The 24,877-nt window shown below is 31.5% G+C and overlaps 1 protein-coding gene across 4 annotated transcripts in view; it reads left to right on the forward strand.

Annotated features, from left to right (window-relative positions):
• LOC106463302 (mitogen-activated protein kinase kinase kinase 12-like) overlaps window positions 1-23,902 on the forward strand; it is a 69,720-nt gene extending 45,818 nt beyond the window's left edge. For 3 of the 4 annotated variants that reach the window (XM_022390753.1, XM_022390755.1, XM_022390754.1), the window contains exons 11-15: window positions 3,160-3,288; window positions 5,558-6,335; window positions 10,790-10,863; window positions 12,205-12,481; window positions 13,189-23,902. In XM_022390753.1, the coding sequence (XP_022246461.1) occupies window positions 3,160-3,288; window positions 5,558-6,335; window positions 10,790-10,863; window positions 12,205-12,481; window positions 13,189-13,338 (1,408 nt within the window). In that variant the 3' untranslated portion in view covers window positions 13,339-23,902. The remainder of the gene's footprint in view (window positions 1-3,159; window positions 3,289-5,557; window positions 6,336-10,789; window positions 10,864-12,204; window positions 12,482-13,188) is intronic. The other variant, XM_022390756.1, reaches the window with a different exon arrangement.
• The last annotated feature ends 975 nt before the right edge of the window (window positions 23,903-24,877 follow it).

Below are 24,877 nucleotides of genomic sequence, written 5' to 3' on the forward strand. Positions count from 1 at the left end.
TTATAAATTTTGAATTAAAATAACTGGGCAGATATAAATAAGAAATTATATGAAAAACAGGCAGGATACAGAAAGAAGCATTCGGCAGTTGATAATATTTTTATCTGTATTGTCTTGCTGAAAGTTATTTATCTAACAGAAAAGGGAGATTTCACTGTGCTTTTATAGATTTCAGTAAAGCATTTAATATAGTTTCTTCTGAATTATTATGGAATGAAATTATCAAAAATAGCATAAAAAGAAATATTTTTAAAGGGATTGTGAGTATGTATAAAAAAAAAAAGAGAAGAAATCGTGCAAGAGCTCAGAAAGGACAAACATCATTTTTTAAATATGAAGTAGGGACATGGCAAGGTTGTATCATAAGCCTTTTCATATTTGTCTATTTGTATGACCTTATAACACATGAAAGAATATGATTTTGGAATTTATGTTAATAATAAGATAGGTACTATTGCAACTCTTCTGTATGCTTATGATTTACAGGTGTTTCACTAAACAACAGTGTAGCTACAAGATATGTTAAATATTTTTGAAAACTTTTATAAGTCAACTAATGTACATATTAATATGCTGAAATCAAAAGTTATAACTTTTAGAAGGGGAGGTATCTTAAAATCTTCTGAACATTGGTGTATAGGTAAGGAAAGGTTGGAGGTAGTTTTGTATTATAAGTATCTGGGAATTGCAATAACTAGTAAACTGTCTTATTATGCTATGACAGAACATTTAACTAAACAAACTGAAAAGGCAAGCCTTATGATAAGAAAATAAATGGAATTTCAATGAAATATACTTTGAAGTAATTAAGGAAATGGTAACTCCAATTTTGTTGTATGTTTTTTTTTCTGATTATTTTAAATAGGAAAAGTACAAAATACATTTTGTAAATATTGTTTAGGGGTTTCAAAGAGTGCTAAACATGTAGCTGTATTGGGTGAATGCAGAAAGCTACCTCTATCTGTTAAATATAAAGTATTGGCTTAAGCTTATAATAATGGAAAATAATAGGTTCTCTGAAGCATGTTATGATATGGTTAAATGCTTAGATGAAAAAGGAAGAGAACATGGGCAAGTAAAATAAGGCATTGTCTTTTCACATATGGATTTGGTTATGTATGGGAAGCACAACAAATTGGAAATTAAAAACTTTTTTAAAGAAGAATTTTAAGCAGAGGTTTGAAGATATTTATGTCCAAAACTGATATTTACTTATGTTATTGTACTACATTTTTAATCTTAAATCAGTTTTAGGACCACAAAGATATTTGTTCATACAATTTGGAAAGTTTAAAAGGTCAGCTTTGGGAAAATTACATATCTCAAATCCTGATTTTGAATCAGAAATAGGCTGGCATGAAATTTTAGATACATCAGAATGATGGTGTTATTATTGCCTCAAAAATGAAGTAAAAGTCATAGGAAATGAGTATCATGTTATCTTTGTTTGTCCACAATCTAATGAATTAAGGAATACGTTTGTGTGTGTGTGTGTGTGTATATATTGTTATATTAAACTTAGTCATTATAAGTATGACTCTTTATTAAAAACTCAAAATGTAAAAGTATTGTATAATTTAAGTGTACTTACACCTAAAATATTGGGAATGAAACAAAAATGTATGATATTACGACTACAAAAGCCTATTAAATATATGTTAAAAAAAATGTTGATTTAAACTTAAACTGTTCTAATGTAATGTGCCACTGGTCTAAGTGTCTGAAATAAAGTTATTCCTATTATTATTATATCACAAAATGTTTTTTTTAGGATGTTTATCACTGGCATAGCCTTGAAATAACAGGTACAACCTTATCAAAGCCTTAAACCATATTCTATTTTTAATAAAATTAAAGTATTTTTCAATAAGTACATTTTTGCAGCCATGCATAAGACAAGTAATTTTAATTTCATGTCCTATAATTCACTGAGATTTTACAATGAGGATTTCTGAGATGATGAACAAATACAACATCGTAATGTGCTGGTCTCACTCACCATAACTGTGAACACTTTTCTTCAAGATGTTTATCATATTTTGCTTATGTATGGTCATATTCATAACTTCTGTTTAAATTTCTGTATAGTGCTATGGTATATTTTCCTGTTGCAAGGATACTTTATAAGTCATTATTGTTATCAGACCTGTCTTGCTTAGTTATTACGGTTAAACAGTTTTAAGTGTGTCCTTGTAGTTCCCTTTTATTGACTTGTATATTAATAGTGTTGCATAAATTTTATACACTCATTCCATTTATATTTTGTCTGTTATAAAATTTTGATAACTGTTGTTAATTTCCCAAATTTGATTGTATAGAAAAAGTTTTAAGACTTTGCATGAAACTTTGTTTACCAATCAAAACTGGAAGTTTTAAATTTCCTTATTATAAATTCCATTGGTATTTATTTAACTGTAACACTGTATTGCAACACTAGTAGATATTGTATAAAGAACCACACTCATGGAGCTTACCCCATATTTTATCTGTATTTTTTATTTCTGTTCACTGCTGTGTAGTGCAACTTAACATAATTTGAAGTCAAAAGTATATAAAAAAGTACATAGAGAAACACTAAGAAAATCAAGTGAGGCCTAACTTTTGGTGTGTGGAAGAGTGACTGCATAATTAATTTTTAAGATAAACATTCCCTCATGAATAATCCCATTTAATGCTTCCAGCAGACCTACACATACAGATTTTTCCAGAATAAGTATCAAAAGTCTAGCTAGTATTGAAACATATTTTATTGAATACAGATTAGAGTGTTCAATTACAAGAATAGATATATTGATTGAAAGAATGTTTTTAATCTTTCTCTGGTATCAACCTTTGTAAAATTTGTATCCATTAGTCTACTTGCATGTAAACTTGAAATATTGTATAACTAGGTATTTCCGTATTTTCAGTGTTACCTGAATCTGAAGTCTGTTTTTGAGTATAATTTGAAATTTTATGACAGATAACTAAATTCAGTCTTTCTTTATGCATAAACATTTCTAAACCACAGTTCTTAATATGAGCTATATAGTTTGTTTTATATTTACTGGTTGTAGAAGTTTTCTTGTATATACTTTTCTTATTGCAATATTCAGATTTTTGTTAATTCCTTCAAATAACATTTATTTTTCTGATAACTGACCTTATTTTATCTTGTAGGCAGGAACAAGCTATACAACAGTGTTCAGGAATAAAGCCTCATAAAAAGCGCATAGTAAGACCACTGCTGAAAGCCCATGAAAGGCTTGGCAAGAAACGAAGCTATAAGTCACAGTCAGAAAAAACCAGGTTTGTATGAATAAGTGTGATTATTTTATATATTATATATTAAAATATGGGTTTTTATATACGGGGCATGACATGGTCTGGTGTTTAGAGTGCTTAATCTGCAAGTTGTGGATTCAGCTCCCATCACCAAACGTGTTCACCCTTTCACCAGTGGGGGGTGTTGTAACATTTGGTCACACTGTTCAATTAGAGTAGCTCAAGAGTTGGCAGTGGGTAATGTTGACTAGCTGTTTTTCCTCTTGTTTGTAACTTCTAAATTAGAAATGGCTAGCACAGATAGCCCTTGAGTAACAAACACAAAACAATTTTATGTAAGCTACAGGATATTTTATCACCAGTTTAAAGCTACTGCTTCTGAACCTGAAAAAGAACAAAATATAGATTGGTACCTAAATTTTTACAGAAGCAAATAATTTTCCCCTACACAATTATAATTAATAAATCAAAACATTTTTAAAGTAAATGCTCCCTTTTTGCCTCGTTGGTAGAAATGGTAGTCTTAGCATAGTTGTATAGGCTCAACCATGCATACTTGATTTAAGTAAAAATACACTTGGATTTTGTTTCCTATTTTTTTTTTGCTCTTCCAGTATGATTTGGACATATGTAGAACACTAGTGAGTGAGTATTTACTATGAAACTTTTTATACATACACTTTTTATACACTTGATTCACATTAATGGGAGTGAGTTAAAGTGCATGTAGGTTTTTGCTTTTCAAAAAAGTTAAAAAAATGCAAAAGATGTAGGTTTCTAAAAATAATGTTAGAAAACCACATATTTTGCATTCTTAGAATCTTCTTGTAGCAGTAGTATTGCAGATAACCAACAATGCTTTGCTTACAAGCAACATCATTCACCATTTCCCCTTTCCATTTGGGACATTCCAGCTCGATAGTGATTCCAAAGACACCAACCAAGCAGAGTGGTTTGTCAAAGTCACCTCAAGAGACAGTCATGGATGAACAGGTGTTATACGGTCACCAGTAAAATAATTTGTTGATGTGGAATATACATCTGGTGTCACTGGGATCTGTGGAAATCAGTTTAGATAGAAAACCATTGAGAATGGGCAGAGGGTGAAGTAGAAATAGTTTCTCAACACCTATTTAAAGACCATTGTGGACAGTCAACTCTCATCATAACCATAGATGATTCCTAACCACAAATAGTGTGAGAGCTGGTGGAGAATTCAAGCTTCTCACAAGCAGTACAAGAACGAAGCTGGATGCCATAAAGCAATCTTTCATGTGGATTACTGAAAGCAATGAACTGTAAATAGACACTGCCACAAACATAATATTTGAAACCAAGTTGCAGATAGTACTGCATTAATTTCAGAGTGGTTGGTCCTCAGATGGAAAGCAGAAAGCAAAGCAACTGCATGGTAATACCATCACCTGATGTATGTATACAGGGGTAAAAACTAAATGAGGAAGCTGACATTCTTGAAAGAGAAACCTTTATTGGTAGGATATCAACCTCTACATTAGTAAGGCAAAAATGGCAAACATGGAAGTTCTTGATCAACATTAAGAGGGGAACAAGACTGTTGGGAAACAGTGTGCCATGTTTTGTAACTAGAATAATAAAAAAATGGGAAATTAGGAGAAGAATATACGACCAGAAGGCCACTGGCAACATCAGTAAAGGAACTTTCTTCTACATCCTGTAAGGCAGCATTCTCCACAAACCCTAGGAGTGTCACCTAGTGCTGACTGCAACACCTCATCTCCTTGTATTGGAGGTTATTAAAGAATCTGAACTCCAGTGTGAAACTTCTGTAAGCTGTACTTCATAGTATCAGAAATGTTCTGTTTGGTTTTAGCCATATCTTGCAACTAAATTAAGTTTTAAACATTTAACTGTTGAATATGATTCTTTCAAGTTTTGTTTGTAAGTCACTCATTGCACCTAAAATGATATTGTCAAGTTTGTAATAGTAAACATGGTATTTTTGAACTTTTTCATTATGAATAGAAATGTGATTTAGAATATGTACATAAAATAATAGAGATAATACTTTCACACTAAGCCTACATCAGTGAAACTAAATCTTAAAATGTTGTGAAATCATGATTCTTTTTAAAATTTACGTTCTGAGTAAATTTTAAGAAATGTGATAAAGTTTGAATAACTGGGTACTAAGAGTTGAGAATAATCTCTACATCAATGATGCATGATCAAGCAAGTTGCAGACAACAGTTTTGAATTATATGTATTTGGAGTAATATTATAAATTAATAACCTGAGTATGCCTTATTTACAGCCCTGAAAGTCCTCAAAAACTTGGTGCCATAGCTTCTAATTTTGTCACACCATCCAGTCACTTTTCAGCTAAAGCCCGGATTCGCCGTGCTCGTCATCGCCGAAATGGCAGCTGTGGTGGTTCAGGAACATACCAGTTTGGAGGGGCTGGGAGTCATAATTCTTCTCCCAAGCCTAGTCCAAGGAAAGAACAACAGTGTGTGGTAGATAGTGAAGTTCAGACAGATGGGATGGATTTACTAAGTGAGACTGACTTGACAAGTCCCATTGTTACCGTATCAAAACCATTAGTATTACAAACTCAGCCAATTGAAGATGATGATATTGAATCTGGATGTCATAGTGATAAAACTAACTGTAATGCCTTCTGTAAAAAATGCCACACTCCATTAAGTGATACTGAATGTTCCAAATGTGTGAAAAAATTTCCAAAAAGTATTGAAACTCCAGTTGAGGAGCAAGGAGACTCTTTAGAGCCCTCAGACTCACAAAAAAATTCTGAAAAATGTTCAAGGCCACATGAAAATTTTGATGATAGTAATATGAACACAAGAGAAGAGACTCTTGGTTCTGAACATAAACCTAGAACAACCAACAAGTCGAGTGGCAATGGTTCAACCACCTCATTTCCATTGGTACAGGAAGGTCTTAGTCCAAAGATAAGCCAACGACGAAAACGGATGATCAGTGACAGTGATGAATCGCCCACTGCTGTTTCAGTTCCCATTCCTGTTACTAGTGGTCATAGGTGGTCTCTTGGTCCTCATAGAAACTCACAAGTATGTTATGTTCTTTTGTTTGTGTTTTACTTCTTTAAGCAACAACAGTAAAACAAATTGTGTGTGCGTATATGTATTATAGATGCATACATACATACGTACGTACACACATAGACACACAATGCAGTTATATATTCTAAATTAGATATCTATATCTTGTAATTTGTTCTTCAATATATACATGTATGAATTATTTAAAGTAGAGAATAAAGTGAGGTGTTTTATTCATAATTATAGAATGTATATTTAACTTGTTAACTGGAATTGTGATAATTTAGAATTTTGCACAGTCTATTTCTCAACAACTGTTAAAATATAACCTGTTTGAAATGATGTTTTGTATTTTGTTCAGTAGATTATCATTTGGGTCATATTAGGGGTTAGTTCTGGTGAAATAATTTGCAAATTTGAATCTCTAATGTGTTTCTATATTAATTATGTTCTCATGTATACTATTGAGGCTTGATAGTTAGGGTGCTTGACTCACAACCTGCAAATTGCAGGATGGAAACTCATCGCCAAACATGCTTGCTGTTGAGCTTTATAATGTGAAGGTCAATCCCATTATTCATTAATAAAAGAGTAGTCTAAGAGTTGGCAGTGGGTGGTGTTATCTAGCTACCTTCTACCCTCTGGTACAGTGGTTCTCAAATGTTTCAGCTTCGCATACCAATTTTTGTTAAATTTTTTAAAATTACAAACCCAGGCCTAATTTTAAATATAAAATTTAAAAAATCTTATAACAAAAATTCATATTTTTAACACTTAACCATTAATGTGAAGTGTGACTGTTTTTCTGTCACAATTGAAGAATATGTGGTACCATTTTTGTCAATTTTAAGGGAAGAAAATACTGGCGAGTCTATAAGTGAGGAGAGTAGTATGCATATGTATGTGGAAAGCTCAGATAGGGCTTATTTCAAATTTTATGATTTTTTTATATTAATCGTGTCGTGTACCACTGACATTAGCTCCACATACCGCCAGTGGTACGCGTACCACAGTTTGAGATTCTCTGCTCTAGTATATCACCTTAAAATTAGGAATGGTTAGCTCAGATACCTCTGGAATAGCTTTGTACAAAAGTTACACATAACAAATAAACAAACATACTTATGAATAGCCAAAAAAAACAACTTGTTCTGTATTTGTAAAAGTTATTTGGTATCATCACTTAAGCCTTTTTAATTCAATCAATTTTTTATTTACTTAGGTAATCAGACACTTTTTTTAAGTGCCACCTGGGAATAGACATTGAGTTTTTTTTAGGTACCAAAAAAACAAACAAACTTGTAAGTGTACATTTATTGCAAGGTTATTTTTCTGTTCAAATACATGAGCATGTCCATCATTTTCACAGCCAACTTCTTGTCTGAGTGCTTTTCTACATTGGGCTTGTATGGGTTGTCTCATTGCTGAAATCTAGAGCTTAGTAGTCTAGCCTAGAACATAGATAGATCTAGATTTGAATGTAAGTGGTTGTGAATGTAAATATCAAATCAATATTGTAGGGACATGTTATGATTTATTTTAGATCTAGACCTAAGTCTAGTGCTTGGATTGCATTCATCTATAGAATTATATATTAATTGAAAGCTGCTCTTCTGCTGTAGAATTGATACTAAATGTAAAGTATTATGTGGTGTAGATCTCCAGCTTTCAAGTCTTTGGCAATATTTCTAAGAACTATATATAGGCTTTCTGTTTGGCATTAAGACACCTATCTTGTGCTATTGCTAATAATGTTAGCCCTGTTAAAGCCTATATTTTTTTAAAGTGGTCTTTTTTTTTCATGAAAACTGACCTATAAGACCCATATATTTTCAACCAACCCGAACCACATGTATTTATGTTTTTAAGAAGTCAACTTCTTACATAATAAAATGCAAAAACATGTGACTTGTATACTAACATCTTATATATTCTTTTTTCAGTAAGTGTATGAAATTGGTAATTATTATTTAGAAAAACATAATAATTCATTTGTGTATTCAGTGATATTGTGATTTTATTGATGGTTAAGGTTGAAAAATTAGTTGTTTGCCAAATTTTAGTATCGAGTGACTGCTGCAATATCTTTTGTGTCAGTTACGCACATCCTTTTAAATTCTTATGTGCCTGACATAATATTTAGGAACATTTGGCACCAAGGATGTTTTAATTTTAAATTCTGTGTATACTTTTATGTTTGTGTATAATTTATGTGTACTGGTCATGTTGTATTACAAACCTCTTCTTTTCCTGTGACTTAACAGAGGTTTCCATACAGTTCTGAACTTGGATACATGCGTGTATTTTTAATTCATAAAGTCTGATTTATTTTTACTTTAAAATCTTTTACTTTTTTTATTATTATTTGTGCAGTTGGTGAAAATGTCTTGATGAAGACCTTCAGAATTCTGTTTTAACATGGAAAAATCTAATAAACAGACTTACAACTCAAATATTAAATAATGTTTGAATTTTTTGTTTTAAAGTTGGACCTCACTGACATTTAATTGGGATGTTTTTACAGTTTTCTCTTGGTATACTGAACACATTAGGGTAGATTAAATTCAGAATAAGAATTACTAACAGCATTTGCTGCATGTAAGTTTCAAAAACTTGGATTTATGTATGTGTAATAATCAGTATTGATTGTTCGAAACAGAAGGCAGTATTTAAAAATAGATGAAAATATTCTCTTATAAGGTTTTGTAGTGGAAAGTTTGAGTGGCATTGCATTTGGGCTTAGAATAGGATTATTTAATAATATAAAAAATATATGAATCGGGAACTTTTGGTGAAATAGAATTTTTACTGGTCATAAAATTATGACAATAATATGTAAAAATGACTTAATTTATTTGGGGTCATTAATTTTCAAAATGATTATGAAATAGATTTCAGCGTACTAAGCAAATTATGGCTTGAATGATCTAAGGATAAGTATTAATTATTCAGTTTCTGCTCTGTATTAGAGTGTAATATGCTATTTAAACACCATATTTCCATAAGATTTAAAGGATATTGTGAATAGAATAAAAACTTCTGTATGTAAAAATCACAATCTTGAAACAAATAGCATATTATTGTAATTATAGATGCTTATTATAAATTTCAGTTTAAATGACGATACTTCAGTACTGATTGCTTGAACACTTTTTTTAATAATTTGCTTCATAATTTATCGCCCCCTGCAGACTTACAATGCTAGAATCCGGGTTTCGATACCCGTGGTGGGCAGAGCACAGATAGCCCATTGTGTAACCTTGTGTTTAATTACAAACAAACATAATGTATCATAGTTTATGATTGTTGACTAGCTTCTTGTGAAAGAGGTTAAAACATATTGTTATGTAATTGTTGGTTTTTAAAGATTTATTCCATCTTGTATTATACTTTTCACTATTAGTAGTTTGTAGTAGGGTTAGAAATGAATCTAATTTCTGAATTTATAAAGTAACATGTAATAGTACAAAACATTCAAATACAAGGTACTCATTTCTTTTTTCTGTGGTGAGTTATGACTAATGGTGTATTTAACGATGTTTAGTAGGCTACTTTTAACCTTATAAGTACTTGCATGAGGTTGATATGGACTCCTGCCAAGTAATAATGGTCCCTAGTTTATTAAGTTTACAAAGAGATTGTTTTCTGTGGTGACTTTACTGAAAAAGGACTATAAAGATAAGTAAAAAAATAGGGTTTTGCAAATAGGTAAGAAAATTTTATTAATGGCATGAACTAACATGGGGTATGGTATGTGACCCATGAGCACTTTGTGGTTTAAGTTGTCAAAATTTTTTATATGTTTGAAATAGTAATGTAGTGTAACTTTTGGATCATATAGTTTTTAACCCTTGCTGTGTGTGTGTGTGTGGATTGAGGTCTTGGGTACTAAAATATACTCTGTTTACCCTAAATCTTGTGAATGCAATGTTTCAAAGTTGCCCCCCCAGTGGCACAGTGGTATGTCTGTGTATATATTTGGCTAAAAACTGGGGTTCGATACCATCGTGGACAGAGCACAAATAGCCCTTTGTGTAGTTTTGCTTTAATGGTTTAATGCTTAATGATAAAAACAACAAAAACAGTATTTGAAGGTCACCTTTCAGATTTTTTCAAATTTAAATGAAAGGTGTCAGTGTTGTGAATATCTAGAAACTTGTTATAAGGAGAGCAAATTCTCTGTATACTTTAAATAAAAGTCCAGATGTACACCTTTTTGAGTGGAATATTTATTTTTTTAACTTTATAACAACGTTTCAACCACTTGTGGGGCCATCAGAAGGTAAACTGTTGTATGAAATATTGCACAATAGATGACAGTGTCTCTGAACTTCTATTTGTGCCATTAAGTTACCCCCCCCTCACACAAACACAGATGCTTTACCAATAACTGTGCAGAAGTAGGTGCATAATGTTATATATTAATGCATACATTTAAGATTACTCTTTTTTTTTTTTTACAGGTGCATGATGACAGTAGTTCAGAAGAGGAGGGAGAAGTTGATGATAGTGATGATTGTGTTCTTAGAAATCAAAGGTTCGTTTCTTCAGTTGTCACTTTTTTAATTAAATTTTCATTGGGAATGTTTTTGCTTGCTACATTAACTTGCAAATATAATTGAGTAGGATTATTTTTGGTTTTTCAACTAACACCCATTTTCTCACATTATGGATTTAATGTTAATCAATGACTAAAAAGTTTATTTTATTGGTGTCGTAATATTTAGTTAATCCTCCATATGTGTATGTAATAATACCATGGTTATCAGATTATCAAGTTTTAGTTTTTTCCCAGAATAACTACTGAAAAAAATACCTAATTTAAGTAGGAAAAAAAATTTTCACTGTTTAATAATGTGAACAATATATTGGTATAAAGTAATATAATATTTTTTTAAAAATCTCAAAAATTAAGTATTACTAACCAGATAAAAATAAACTCCTTGACTAATCTGTAATCAGATATATACCTTTAAGATGATTTATATAGTGTAGAACACATTGGATTTATAGGTTTTGAAAAATATGTAAGTTACAATTTCCAGTAAATAGGCTAAATTTCAAAATATTTTAAGTTTTACACACACAAGTGTGTTTATATTTTTTTAATTAAAATAATTTCTAGTTTTTATTTAGGTCTACCCGAGATTGGTTCATTTTGATGGTTGACCAGTTTTAAACTTGTGAAAATTTATCCATAAATAATTGCTTGCCAATGCATAGATAGATAGAACTTCCACACAGTTTTGCACTAAGTTTAAATATTTGTAAGGTGAATAATAATTTTCTACTATGTATGGATAGATAATCAATGCCACGAAACAGTTGTAGACTCACAAGTTAGCTTACCATGCTGATAGTCCTGTGCCAAGTTAACTTCCCATGCTGGTAGTCCTGTGCCAAGTTAACTTCCCATGCTGGTAGTCCTGTTCCAAGTTAACTTCCTATGCTGGTAGTCCTGTTCCAAGTTAACTTCCTATGCTGGTAGTCCTGTTCCAAGTTAATTTCCTATGCTGGTAGTCCTGTTCCAAGTTAGCTTCCTGTGCTACTAATCCTGTCCCACATAAATTTCCCATGCTGGTAGTCCTGTTCCAAGTTAACTTCCCATGCTGGTAGTCCTGTTCCAAGTTAGTTTATTGTAGTGATAGTCACGTGCCAAGTTAGCTTACTGTGCTGGTAGTCCTGTGCTAAATTGACCAGACTGTCAATTACTTGGGTCTTTCAGAGCTCTGCTTACTATTATAATTGCTGTTTATGTCATCCCATGACTTTTTGTTCATTTTTTATGGAATAAAAGGTGTCTAAGATGGAGGACTTTAGTGTTTGTAAAGAATGTTGGTTGCTTTGTTTTTGAGAACAGATGTGATTTCTTTCACAGGATAGTTGGAATACATACACAAAGCAGCAGGCAGTCTGTGTCAACTCTTAGCTCTGAAGGCAACCTCTCTGAGGAGGAGAACACTAGTGAATACTCAAGTAGCCACTGTACAACTAATGACCTCCTGTCCAGCACCTCCAACCCAGACATCCCTCATCACGTGGACCAGGAGAAGGAAGGCAACCGTACAGATATCATTCAGCGCCACAGTATATGTGGAACAGGCTCTGCCTCCATTACTTTTAGAGAGAAAATACGACTGCCAAAACTTCGACATGTTAGTTATTGTTTACTTAAACTTAAGAGTATGAAATAACTATGCTACTTTTTAGTTGATATTGTCTGATGTCAGTGTGTACAATTTTCTTCTTTTTTTTTGCTTTGATTAATAGCTATGTGGTTGTGGTAATTAAGGAGATATTAAGGTTTGAATGTTACTTTCTCATATAGAACTCAGAAGTTGATATTATTCTTTGGAGGTAATTATCTTATAAACTGTCATGTAAAAGTATTAAACAGTTTATAATTCACACAAAGCTATTAAGATCTGATGGAAATACTGTATGAAATATGGTAACATCAAACTGAGAATTTTGATATTTTATAGATTTCTAAGACTTACACCACTATAACAAGTAAATATGATTTAATATATGATAATAGTGGAGGACTACAAGAGAAAACATTAAAAAAATGCTTTAAAACATTCTCAAAAAATAAAAGGACCGTCATTGTTTCTTTAGATTTTTTTATAGTTCTGTCGCCTACAGATTTTACATCTTTTCAGCTGATTCATATTTCTGCCTTGTTAGCTTTACTTGTAATTAGTTTGTATAAGTTTGTATTGCTGTATTGAATTATTCTGATGAAGGGAAGCATAAACAGAATCTTCATGTTAACTTGCATGTTTATGTGTATTGAATTGCAAACTTAGAAGAAAAAAAATTGTCTAACAAGAAAATCTGATTCTATCTCTTTCCTTAGAGCCCCCTTCCACCAATCACAGATGTGTACAGCTCACCAGCCCTGTCTCACAGTTCCTCCTCTGCATCAGAGACTGAGAGTGTGTCTGACATTACAGTGGCAACTGCCTGTCCAGACTCTCAGGGTAACACAGAGACCACAGTATGGTGATAGACTTCTGGTAATAGTAACAAACGGGAAGGTAAATGATACCTGTCTTTGTGTTCTATCGTCGTTATTCAAACTGTTGCAAGATACAGTACAGTGAAGAACTTAAAACTATTGTATAGTGTAATGTAAACTGACATTAAGTAGTGCCTGACGTGATTGTTGCTAGTGTAAGTCAGGAGAGATTGTTAAATTTGTTTTGGTAAGTTTTGCAATCAAGATTTTTCTCTCCATGTTCATAAATACCTATAAATTATCTTACTGTGCAAAGAAAAAGCTACGACTGTTGTAAGGAGAGCAGCAGATGTTTAAACACTGAAGTTAGTACTTTCAGGTAGTAATCTAGTTATTGACATGTACTTACAAATCTAGCTTTTTGGATCCATATTTGATTTTGGATCTACAAGCATGTTAGTACACAGAAATGTCTGGCTCATCAAATCTTGTTTAATGGTATACCTTGTTAGCTTTATGGCTTAGCTAACAGGGCCAATCTTAGATATTTTAATAGTGAAAGCAATTTTTTTTAGAAAATTCACTCTTCTATTGCTCTTCCAAACTACAGACTGACATAATAATAACAATACCCAACTGACAAAACAGTGCATTCGAATCATTCTATGTAAAAACATAATGTTTAATTAGATATTGTCATTATTGGGTTGATTTTTAGTGCTTTGATCAGAAGTTAATACAGTTCCTTATTCCATACTTTTCACATAGGAATTACATCTCCAAATGCATTCAGTTGTACACTAGTGTCATGGTTCACTTTGTAAACCTTTATTTACAGCTAAATTGTAAAGCTTTTCTTATACATTAATTGCAACTTCTTAACCAATTATAATATTATATCTGTGACTAGATATTAAAAATTATTTTGTGCTGCATTTGTAATTCCCTTTTATGCACAGTATTGATTGTATTTTAACTGAAACAAGCATTTACTTTTGACTTCTGTCCTTCCTTTAATATTTTAAACTTTTTTATTTGCTGAATCAATGTCAGTATGAAAGCTATGAAAATATTTTAACAGTGATCACTGTAAAGTCTCCAAATGTTTTGTTAGTTCAAGTATTCGTTTTTACTATTTTGAGTACTCAGTAACTTGAATCTTGATATATTTACAACTTTCTTCCGATTTTCAACACTGTTAACACAATTTACATTGAAGGTGAAAGACAGACAGCTGTTATAGTTGATTTCAAGAAACCAGGATTAGCTGCTTGATGAAAACAAGAGCAATCTGTTATTGCATTCAACTGGATTATTAGTTATACCTATAATAATATTAGCACAAGAGACCAACAAGATTAGCTTGAACTTGCATAGTTCTAACATTTGTTACTTTAAGAAATAACTACAAAAACAACAACGATCTTTCATATCTAATTGGATAACATTATGGGAGAATTCAATTGTCAAATTTTCAACAGATTATTTGATTCCAATGATATAGAAGGAGCGTGTTTTGTGATGGTTGATTGAGTCTTCAAGGGTCAGTAGCCATTCAGCAGTATGGTTTATGTGAACTTCGTAAATCATCCACATACTCAGTGTGAGTTTACCAAAGCAAACACATTCAGACATTGAAAATATAGTAGCTGATAGGTTCCACCTTTAAAATGGCTCTGTAAGTAGTGTTCTGTAACTCAATAGATGATGGCCAACCAAATCCAGCCCTACTTTGGAAAAAATTCAGAAAAAGTCTGCAACGTAAGATCCTCTAGTTTTTCAAATTTCATAAAATATAACAATTCTATAGCATACAATAATGAAGATAAATCCAACCTTTTCGCTTGCTTTTATGAAAAACATATTTGATGATAAACATTTAACTCCATAAATGAGCATGTAGAACAGCACAGTGTAAACTATAACCCAGTTTTCTCTACCACTAGCTCAACTAGGTTTCACAGCAACAACTATCACACATGCCTGATCTCATTAGCTGAAACCAAGGTTACTATTAAAACACTCAAATGCACATCTCCCGGCAAAGATGGCATAAACAACATTATCATCAAGAAATTCTCAAAAAAATCCTAATTCATCTAATATCAATATACAATCTTATTGTTTACGGCAGGATATTACCTCGAGATTTGGAAACCCCTAAAAATCCTGCTGACTTACACCTATCCAATAACTATTATCCAATTAATCTAGTCAATACTCTTGGAAAATTAATGGAAAAAAATCATCTCCAACAGACTACTTTACTTCATAGAATCTAAAAACCAAATTAGCAGTACCCAACATGCCATTTGCAAATGTAGACAAACAATAAATCACCCTGTTTGCATAACTGAATCAGCATTCAAGGGGTTTAACCAAAAACACACTACAATTGCTGCTTTTTTAGTGTAAAACAAGCATTTGATACCGTCTGGCACAATGCCTTGAGATATAAGTTATTCCCCAATAATATATATATTCTATCCAATTGATCTGCTTGCATTAAAATTAACAATTCTACCTCTAGTCCCTTTAAACTTAATGCTGGCATTCCCCAAGGTTCTGTTCTAAGCCCCCTTATTATATTTACTATTTGTTAACGATATCCCTGTTTCCTCCTTACCATACACGTTAGTGTCTCATGCTGACAACGTAGCTGTCTGGAGCACATCACAAGACCCATGTACTGCAGTTGTGAGAGTCCACGACTCACTTAATTGAATTATCCACTGGTGCAACAGTTGGAGAGTCTTGTTGAACCCCATAAAGCCTCAAACTACTGCTTTTCACTGAAACATTGGCAAAAGGTCCAATAAAATTCCCTTAGTTAAACTTCAACTTTATGATAACCTCATTGCCTTTACAAAAACCATAAATTTTTAGGCCCCACTTTTAATAAAAAAATCATTTGGACAAACTATTTTCATAACATTCTCACTAGCACCAGCAAATTCATTGCCTGTCTTCGCTGCACAGGAGGCTTGAACAAAGGATACCACAACAAAACAATCATCACAATATGCAATGTTTACATTAGACCTAATTGAATATGGCTAAGCTGTATCCTCCTGCAATATGTCTAATATGCTTATTTCCAAACTACAGAACCAACAAAGTAATCAAAACAGCATTCTGCTTACCACCCTACACCCTGCATGAGTATCTAGAAAGACTAAGTGACATACCAACTCTGAAAAATAGGGTTTTTAAGTTAGCTATAACATATTATCAAATAATCACGTACAAAGAACATACAAATTATGGAATTTTCCAAAGTTGCTGGAACACCCTCCACATGACTCAAGTATACTTCACCCATGAACTTTATCAACACCTAAAATTGTGATTAATCTTACCCCTCCTCATACTAATTTCATCTCCTACCATTAATACTTTAATTCTTAGATGACTTATTGCATTAATATTTGCTTTTCAGCATTTTGTCTTGGGCACTGGTCAAGTAGAATATTCGATACTTGTACGTGAAAGTGGGTTTTCTCTGGTTTCCCCCCACATCAAAATTTACTTGGGCTTTGGTCCTTGCCCCCCTGAAAATGGCTGTTTGATCATTTTATCAATTTAATTACTTTTGATTACTTTATTTAAGCTTAATCTTCTAATTTTCTCAAGTCCAAACATTTTAAGTCTTTCTGACTCATTCTTTGGACATTCTCTCACCTTTTTATTAATCACAAATGATCAAAATATAAATCTATTCACTTCTGCACTGGTGTATATTATTCTCCTTATCCCTCTCTACCAACTTGCACTCATTGAATCCTCAACCGACATCATCACCATGTGATATAAACTTATACACGTATTCACCACCTTCAAGTCTACTGGTTTTCTTCTTTGGCTTTCCCAATCGATGCCTGCTGTTTGATGGCATCCTTCTCTCGCATATTCTGTGCACTATGTACTCTCATTCACCATCTTCTAACCTACTCAGCCCATTGGCTCATTTTGTGATTAAAATTCTCATTTAGGCTTGTATAAATAAACCTCTAGTGGAGTGAAGAGAAACAAAAGTTTCTGAGCATCCCAGGATGTTTCTCGGGCCCCAAAGATTCTTTTACAACCCGAGAGATCTCAAACCTAAATAACTACCATAATTGGATTGGTTTTGAAGAAAAAAGATCTCAGAGTTCTGGTTAATCAGTCTCCTAAGCCATCCAAGCAGTGTGCTGTTGCTAATGGTGTGGCAAGTAGTATTTTAGGCTGTATCTACTATAATATTGAATAAAAGTATAAAAGTGTTATTTCATTGTATAGGTTACTGGCAAGGCCACATTTGAAGTATTGTATTTACTTTTGGACTCCTTATCTTAGGAAGGACATTGGATTGCTAGAGAAGGTTCAAAGGAGGGCTACTAGAATTATACCTGGAATGGAATAGTTATCATACAAGGACAGGTCAAGATCTCTAAAATTGTTTTCTTTTGAAAAAGAGAAGAGTTTGATGGGATCTGATTGAGGTGTTTAAGATTGTTAAGGAAATTGATAGTGTTAATACATCATCCTTTTTTATACTTAATGATGAGAATGGTAGAACTATGGGTCACACAGATATAAATTTTGGTAGAGGAGGAGTCATCTTCAGCCAAGACAGCTTTATTTTTCTACTAGCGTAGTTGGTCTTTGGAATGGTTTACCTTCAGACCTGCTGGATGCAGTAAGTTTAAGGGAAGGCTTGACAAATAGTTGAATGATAAGGGCTAGCTTTGAGTTTATTTTAAAGTTTAGTTTTGTGGGTGGGATGTCCTTGATGGACCAACAAGTCCCTTGTTGTCCTTAAATTATATGTTACATTGCTTTTGATTTTGACTGGCCCTGTTAGCAAGCTGACAGTGATAACTTGTATTTGGTTTTAATGTCTTATATCAAACTTCCAAGCAATTGTTGTGAATTATATAAAGTTTTCATTTAAAATGTGTTAACTTTTTAATCTTATAAAAGGTTAGCTGTATAACTGCTTTTATATAGAAAATCAACTAAATTCCAACCCTCTCAGAAAAAGTTAAGTTTCTGAAAAAGTTTTATAGTGACACTTAATAAACAAGATGACATCACTGTAGAGCTTAAACATGGTATTTCAGTGATTGAAGTAAAATGTTTCATTTTCATTTACTTGCTTTGCATTTTATTGTGTTATTTTGGATTGTAATGACAAAATATTGCCTTGCTGTGAGTTGATGAATTTTTAAGAGCTCTAACTTTAGCAGTTTTTGGAAGTTTCAAAATGCTGGTCTGGTGCATCTATACAAAAAATCTAAACTTTAAAGCCTCCTTTCATAGAATAATAAATTTCCATTCTTGTTTTGAGATTTTTGCGATTGTTTGTTTTTATCAATGAACATATAATTTGGACAGTTAATAAAACAAGTATATGTAAACCTTTTTAGCTGTCACACTATATACGTATTTTCAAACAGTTTTATGGTTTTATTGGAACTAATATTTTATTTATGTACACTGTAACTGTATAACAGAATGACCAGTTTGAGGGCTGAAATCATTTAATGTTAAGAATTATTTTTTACATGACAGTATTCTGTATTTCACTATCAGTATTGAGTTTTTAGTAAAACTTTTGATAGAACTGCAATCATCATGTACTTAATGCTGGAGGGGTTATATCATGTTTGTGCTTTGTTTACACCCTATTTCATACTACAAGTATAAATATATTTAGTTATTATTGTTATAAATGATGTCTTTTTATTTACATTGTTGTTTTTATATATTATATTTCTAATTTATTTGCAGGAAGGAATAATTTTTGTGTATCAATTCTCTATATTATATGCCGTATAAATTTTGTGTTATTGCTAAATAACCCTTTTCTTGAAAGATCTACATTTCCATAACTTCTACATCTATTTTACTGCTGTTGTAACCATGCTTACCAAATTAAATTACAATTTTGATGTTTGCTTGTTGATTTAGCAAACGTGCGTCATCAGATGAACAGGGAACAGTCTATATCTTGGTGTTGACTTTTTTTTCAGTTGAAAATATTAGTACATTTGTGCATAGACAATTCAGAAACTGTTAGATGGTACACTTAACTGCAGTAGTATATTTTGTACTTCTTGTTTAGAACTATGAATTTAATATAATGGCCAAAAAATTTATTATACTGAATATCTGTCTCATTCTACACATATATATAAAAATAAAATGAAAATGGCGATATTACCTTCCTTAAGAGTATTAACTGTTGTGGAATGTACAATGCAGGAAAAAAAAATTTTAAATGTTTCTTTTATTTGTTTTTGTGATTTGGAAGCAGATTCAAGAAAGTTAGCAGTTTTTGTTAGATTACTACTACTACACACTCTAGAAATTAGTTTTCATAGTTTATTTGTAAAATTTCCCCACCTATGATTCTGATGTGAGTACTAATCATATTACATACATGTGAATTCAAACAGACTTTGTTATTCATTTTCAAAATTCAGTGCTTTAAATATGTGTATCATAGAAATATTTTTTTAATAACTCGATTCTTGCAAAATACCTTAACCAAGAAAAGTAGAACTTAAAAAAATTCTTGCATGTGGAAATGAAATTACATACTTAACTATTTTTCTTTAATTCTAAACTAGTTGTATAAACCTGAATTGTTTATTTTTATTCTGTAAGAAGCTTTACTAAAAAGTGTATTTTGATGAATGTCAACTCCAGGGAAACTTTTATTTGAATGCCTAACATATATTTGGGATTTTGATGAATCAGTTATTTAAAAAATTCTTTTTCAGGAGAATTAGACAATGAAATAATCTCAAATTGGTTAACTTTTATTTGTGAAGCTCAGTATTTCATAAAAGAGCTCAAGTTGTTATGTATTCATTCTGTATTGATGAAGGTTTTCAAATAAGAAATTTTCTAAGCCTATTTGGAATAATTTGCACGGTGTCTGTGTGTGTGTGTGTGTGTATATATATAACAGAAGTTATGTTTACCCCATATATCCAAGTAATTGATTAGTCCATAAAAAAACAAGACATTTTTTTCTAGGCATCTTGATTACAGTTTACAAGACAGTAGTTAAACTTGTATGAATATTTTTATATGAATTTTTTTAAAGAAGGTAAAACTATTAAAAAATTAAATACTTGAACCAATTGACTAAATATAATACCATAATTTCAAGGGAGCTTGCTGACTGATTAAAACTGTACAACTTACTGTTCGCAATCAATTCCAATAGTATACACCAAGTGTAGGAATCATAATTTATCAGTATAATATTCTGAAGCATTCTTCTTGTTAAGAAAGGTGTGTTTTTTCATTCTAACATTCAATTACCAGGTATTTCCAGAATATAATAGATGTGATAAGCCTTGTAGAATTTCAGCAGTGCTACTTTTAATTGTAAATATAGTTGCACTTGTATGTGGTTGTATTGTGGTTAATTTTTATTTTCAAGTTTTTTCATATGCTTTTGTGTGGTTGTTACATGGCACACCCCAAGTGTAAAAGTTAAACAGCATTTATAGATTTAGGTTGTGAATTAAAAAGTTATTGGCAGCTTCCTGAGTAAGTAAAAGGGATACCATCAAGTTCTATTACTGGTCCTCTTAATTTTCTTTAAGTGTTTATGTTTTATCAAGAATACTTTTCAGCACTGAACATAATAATTGGAATGAGTTGGCTTTAACTGTACAACATAATTTGGTGTTACATCAGAATGTTATAAATTCTTGCATACAATTTATTAACTACGTTTTACCAAAAGAAGTACAAGATTATCAAATAGCAGTAGATAACTTGTAGCCTAGCTGTTGTTGGTCTCAAGGTTTAGATTGGTGGGAACAATTGTTATGAAATTGTTGATATTGTAGCATTTCTATACATTTCCAGAGGTTAATAGTGTGGTTGTAAAATATTCTGTCAGAAAATGTGGTGATGTGGTAAGAAAATAGAACTCTTCACTTGTCATTTAAGAGTTTCGAACTGTCAAATTAGTATATTTGTTTTGAAATTTAAAACCCATCAAACTTTGTAAAAACTTTAATGTTAATACACATTACAGATTCATATTTAATGTAGTAGTGAAGCAATATGGTTTCGAGGGATAACAGTTCTGACAACTAAGGTGTGGTAGGGTTCATAAGTTATAGGTTCTCCTAATTATCAAAAGTGTAAAAAAGGGGGGGGGTTGTGAGCAAATTAAATTGAGCAGTATTAAATATCCAAAAGGGGAATAAAAATAAAAGCATGGTAAACATTCAAAGAAAATTGGAGGAAGAAACAGACTTTCCAGTTCTTTTTTTTATCTTTTTGGAAATTTGTATTTCTTTATTTTTTACTTTATTGACAGTAGTGCTTATGTTGTTTTTTGCATTAGCTTAATGTCAATTTTCTTTATTGAAAGTCCAATTCAGGGTCACATTTTAGCTCCATTTGTAACAAAGTTTTATAAATTTTTCATTTTCTTTACAGTTTTCAAGTTTTTTTTAACTTAGACCAACCAATCATGGTTGATTGTACTTGGCAATTCCAGTTTTTAATTCAAAAACGTGTAAATATATTTACATCCCAAAAAACGTCAAATGTAAGTTTTTTTATTTTATTCAAGCGTATGATGGAGGATAAAATCATGGTATTTTCTTCTTACTTGAGTGTGAGGTGTTGCAGGCCTCAGGACTCTCATGCACGGAATTAGACCAATGGCCAATTAATTATACATTAGAAGGTGGTGCAATGGGAATCAAAATAAAAAAATACTGGTGCAAAGCATTAGTATATATCTAAATTGCTTAGATTTTTTCTAAGCTTATATCAAATCCTAGAACAAATATTGTGTTTGTTTTAAATTTTACTTGTTTGTGCTCCATTGGTATTACTTCTTTATTCATTTAAAATAAAGTTTGATAAATGAGATGCCAAAATCCTGCTTCAATTACAGACTTAATATGTATGCTCTTTAGTAAATCAGCAGTAGGGCTCAAGTTCATAATGCTAAGTATTGGGTTACGATCTCTGCAGTGTGAAGAGCACATATAGCCTATTGTGTAGCTTTTTATTTAATTACAAACAAATAGTCTTAATATTGTTCTACAATAATAAGGTGGAAACTCTCCCACATAGACAACAATTATTGAAGTAATAATATGAAGTGACATCCTTTGATTGTTGTTAAGAAGAATACTAAAGAAATATGTTTTTAGTTGTTGTTGTTGCTCACCTCTGTTAGCTAGTTTTAAACTACTGGCTGGTTCCTTTTATCCAGTTAAGCATGATTAAATCAAATTATTGGTTTGTTGTGCAGTGGATTTGTGTTATTTTTACCATTTTAAAATGTCACTAGATGTTATTAAACAAACAGCTTATAGAATTTACTAAGTTACATGTGGAAAGTCTTGAATCAACAGTCATCAAATAGCTGTCCAATGTCTTAAACTTTTTTGTGGATACAATATCAGTATTAAAAAACAGTTTGTTCATCTAGACAAAAAATCATTTTTCCATCTAAATATAAGTATGTGCATTTTTAGCACCTTTATAACAGAATGTAATTATATTTAGCTGGTTCTTCTCTTTGAACAAGTCATCTTGGTATTAAATATGGAATTGCAAAACTACAAACAGTTGAAGAATTTAGAAACATTTCAACGTATTTTTCAGATATTTTTATTTTTAGTAAAATCTTCTTCAAACGTTTTTCAATATACAGGTATACTTAGATAGTTGTTCTCAAGCTTAGATATCTGGAGGGTTGGGTAAGAGTGGACAAAGCAACGTAATGACCACAACCTAACATAAATAACTGTTAAGAAAATCTGAAAGCCATGGTGTTTTCTACTCTGTTAAATATGTACTAATGTTAGCTGTTACATTCATGGAAGTTATAAGTAAATATATTAAAATGCATATTATTTAAAGACTGTGCTTCATCTCTTTGTTTTATCACTTAAAATATGAAGTTCTTAATAAATTTTCTAAACTTATTACAGTAACTCTAAACAATGCTTTTAACTTCAGTTTGTGCCTTGAGGCATAATAAAGAAAAAATATTTTGTAACACTTTAACTTTGGAAAAACATTAAAACAATTGCCTTTGGTTTATTAGAATTCCACAAAGTTTGATGTGAGAGTAGTCAGCAGATAATTTCTGTTGTTGCTTCAACAGGATTGAAGATTACTTCCTGTTCATAACTGGTGTATTTGTTTTAAGAATGTGTTGAGGCGTTGTTATGGTTGTAAATACTGTAAACTATATATCTGAGCAGTGTTTTGAGCTTAACATACAACCCAGCTATACATACATAAGTATGAACCTTGTCACATTGGTGGCTGAGAGATTAAGGTACGATTGTATTTTTATATAGAGCTCCACGTTAGTTGTAGCTTCGTATGCTTAAACTAGTAATGTAATTAATAAAACATGTAAACCGCAATTATTTTTCATTGCAAAAACAATAACAGTTTTGCAATAATAAATGTTTGGTTAAATTGTGTATTACTGTTATTAATTAAATACCACAGTACCAGTTTTTTCCGTAATGTGATGTTTGTTGTGATTTTGACACCCACATTCCTAGTATTAAAACTTGTATAGCATTTCTCTCATGATGAATAAATAAGTTATTTCAAAGTTTGCCTGTTTACATTTTTTTTTCTTAAACCTTAATAGGCTTCTAATGGTTGGAGACGGCTTGAATGGGAAAACAATCTTAACTGTAATTTTTTACACATTTTGCTAGTCCTTACGGGGTACGAAATCATTGTTGTGTGAAGTAACAATTCAGAATTATTATTTTTTATCACTGCCTTTTGTCAAGTCGTTACCTAGGCAATAACAAATATTGAGTGATGATAGTCATTTAACAAAACTGTCTAAGATGCTACTTAGGCCTATTTACAGTACAAAAAACTTCATAATATGGTGTAAAATGTAAAGTTTAATTAGTTGATGAAGCAGAAGAGTTCATTACACCAAAGAAAAGTGACGAATATTTTCATTTTGTGAACTCGTGTCAAATGTATAATTCTCACCATAATTGCTAAGCCCAACTAGATTGTATTATGAATTCTTACATTTGTATATGACTCATAAAATAGATAAAAAATTAACTTCGCCAACTTAATCTAGTTCTCACCTTAACAGTTGTCGTTCATGTCATTTTATAACATAAAAGCGTCTCAACCACTACCGTTTCTGTGGTATCCCAGTTGGTCTGATGAGCCTTGTTATTTGGGCGAAAAGGCCTCGTCGTAATTTACCGGCGAGTGTAAATTAATAAACTAAAGCATCTGGCTACAATGCGTCATACATTTTGCATTCCTCAGAATTGGGATTTTTTTCTTTCGAATTATGAATAAACAACCATTAGACATAGAAAAAACTGCTGTTATGTTGTAATACGTATTGTTTAAAATGGATGTATGAAGAATTGTATTTCCTTAATGCAAAGTAAGTTTTTTGTCTTGTAGCTTAAAATTCTGGTAGTGCGTCTATTTTATCTATTTACTATTCAACGAAAAAACTAAATATGCTTCCTACTTATCAGTTTATCCACAATACACATTATAAATGAATGTATGCGTAAATTGTAACCTTAAAACAGCTGGG

This window comes from Limulus polyphemus, unplaced genomic scaffold (genome assembly GCF_000517525.1).
Source record: "Limulus polyphemus unplaced genomic scaffold, Limulus_polyphemus-2.1.2 Scaffold1371, whole genome shotgun sequence".
In the NCBI taxonomy this organism is placed as follows: Eukaryota; Metazoa; Arthropoda; class Merostomata; order Xiphosura; family Limulidae; genus Limulus; species Limulus polyphemus.